Source organism: Austrofundulus limnaeus, unplaced genomic scaffold (assembly GCF_001266775.1).
Source record: "Austrofundulus limnaeus strain Quisiro unplaced genomic scaffold, Austrofundulus_limnaeus-1.0 Scaffold54, whole genome shotgun sequence".
Taxonomy (NCBI): domain Eukaryota; kingdom Metazoa; phylum Chordata; class Actinopteri; order Cyprinodontiformes; family Rivulidae; genus Austrofundulus; species Austrofundulus limnaeus.
The window spans coordinates 1,310,708-1,313,110 of record NW_013952456.1 but is presented as its reverse complement, the minus strand read 5'-3'; the positions used below and the strand labels follow the sequence as shown (position 1 = coordinate 1,313,110).

At 39.3% G+C, this 2,403-nt stretch overlaps 1 protein-coding gene across 2 annotated transcripts in view; it reads right to left on the bottom strand.

Annotated features, from left to right (window-relative positions):
• The window catches only part of LOC106517909 (CTD small phosphatase-like protein), an 18,818-nt gene extending 16,766 nt beyond the window's left edge, over window positions 1-2,052 (bottom strand). The window contains exon 1 of one of the 2 annotated variants that reach the window (XM_014008960.1): window positions 1,230-2,052. In XM_014008960.1, the coding sequence (XP_013864414.1) occupies window positions 1,230-1,305 (76 nt within the window). In that variant the 5' untranslated portion in view covers window positions 1,306-2,052. The remainder of the gene's footprint in view (window positions 1-1,229) is intronic. The other variant, XM_014008959.1, reaches the window with a different exon arrangement.
• Window positions 2,053-2,403: the final 351 nt, after the last annotated feature.

Below are 2,403 nucleotides of genomic sequence, written 5' to 3'. Positions count from 1 at the left end.
AAATATAAAATAACCAGAAAGCAAAACAAAGTTTTTATGAATCTATAACTTTGGAAACTATATGCCAATTCTACTGGAGAAAAAAACAAACAGCAATTTCACATTAATCATTCTACTAAAAAGGACAAGTCGTTTCAGAGGAAATATTTATATTTTCTACAACAGCTCAGCTTTTAAAAACACCAAATGTTTTTGATGAACAAAAAACATGTTTGTTCATCAAAAACAGTTTAAACAACAATAACTTCAGACATGCGTCATGTACCTTAACTGATATTTTTTTTGCTGAGCAATAACCACAAGCTATTTTTAGATGCTTTATCACTGTAGTGGAATGAGCATAATGTACTGACAGATAGTGATATTTTCTACACCTGCATTTTTCAACCTCAACAAAATCTTACATTCTGCAGTGATCATCCACGACTTCCTGAGACTTAATGAGGGATATAATTCAGCTGATAACTGTGTCCCTAAATGCGATGTAGGATCCAAAACACTTTAGTTCACAACATTAATGATCCAAGAAGGTGTGTAGCAGGATGATCATATAAGTGTTTTAGAACCCATAAGGCCAGTGAGATTCCCGTATCGAAAAAATAAAGAGCAAAAACTGGATAAAAAAAAAGTAAAGCAGAGTTCGTGGGATTTCATTAAAATTACATAAAAACAAAGGATAAGGCAGTTTTGAAAACACAGGCACACAGATAAGACATCAGACTGGACATGATCTTCTGATCAAAGCTGTGTCAAGTAAAAAGATGTTAGCTGACATGAAACTTTGTCTAAAACACCACTTACAGCAGTTTTAGAAACATAAACCCCCCCGAAGAAAACATTACATTTCTGTTTTTGACATTTATATCGTGAATCATTTGTCAGATAAAATGGTTTAGTTATGCAATACAAACGCAGCTGTTTTGTCCTACGCAAGCAAAAGGCTTTGAATCCACTTTTTTAGTGGACCGCTATCTGTTTATGTTTGACCAACTTTGTTGTAAAAAATCATATTAGAAGTGCTCTTCATGTGCAGCAAACAAACCTTTAAGTAATTTTCTGAGTTATGCGACACAAAACAGTCCTTATATTAAACTTGTTGCGTACCAAATCATTTTTTATACAGCTGTTTGAAACCAGGTGCCTTCAGCTAGCAAGCGCGAATAACAGCTAACAGTAAAGTGACTAGCCAGCTAGCATTAGTTCTCTGACGATAGTGGACTTTTCCTTACCTTTTTCCTGGTTAAACGAAATTATCTCCTCCTCCTTAGGGTTTGAAACTTGGGTTATTATGGACATGTGGTCCATTGGGACTGCTGGTTATTCCCGTTTTACGTGTAGGAACGCGCTCGCCTCGTTTGCTAGCTGTCTAAGATGAAGGGAAGCAGCTTGGCCACAAAGCCAGGAAACTGTCCGAGGCGAAGGGTTGTGGCAGCGGTGGTAGCCCGCCAGCTAGCACGGTGGTGAATGGAGGCCAGCGAAGGGCTGTCATCTATGGCTTTCCGTGTATCATCGCTGCAAACAAGTGTTTGTGCGCAACTTAGGTAACACTTAAAACAACAAAACAGCGGTAATGCTAACTAAGTGAAGTTATGAAGCAAGATTGGGTTAGCCAGTTAGCTTCGAAGCTCCGGTTATCCAGCAGAAATGAGGCCGCCGTGTCTGGGACGAAGCCGTAAACACTCGGAAGCCTGTCGGAGGATCGTTCACGTCCAAACCGTGCATTAAGTACACGCAAGTGGCTCAACATCCACGGAGGCATGCACTTTTCCGAGACGCTTCACAGCTGCTGGCCCAGCATTCCCTGTGCAACATGGAGGCTTTCTGTATTTTGAGTTCCATCCGAAACGGGGGCGTTGAGAGTGGGAGGGGGGCGGTTTGTTTCTCGGATGGATTCAGCCAGCCAGCGCCGCACACATTGCACAACCCCGAACAGCTGGCAGAACGCTACAAGCAACGGTTTAAAGAAACTAATGTTAAAGCGCAACACAATTCATTTAACTGTACAGGCTGAAAACGAGCTGCTGATTCAATATGCTACAGGTTAGCTACAACATAACTAGTTTTCAAGATGATACAATGWAATAGCTACTCCAACCTTTGTGCGGGGTTTTCTGCTCGGTTTTTTTTTACAAGTGCAGAGCACCACCTAGTGGCTAAATTAGAAAATAGCTTTAGACAGACGCTTAAAATGAATGTTTTTATCAAGTTACATAAGACGAGATTTGTTTTTAAGATAACTTATTGTCATTTGGTTTGTTCGTTTCTACCATGTTTTATGGTATATCTTAGTCATTTTAACTTTCAGCATGCATCTATCTATCTATCTATCTATCTATCTATCTATCTATCTATCTATCTATCTATCTATCTATCTATCTATCTATCTATCTATCTATCTATCTA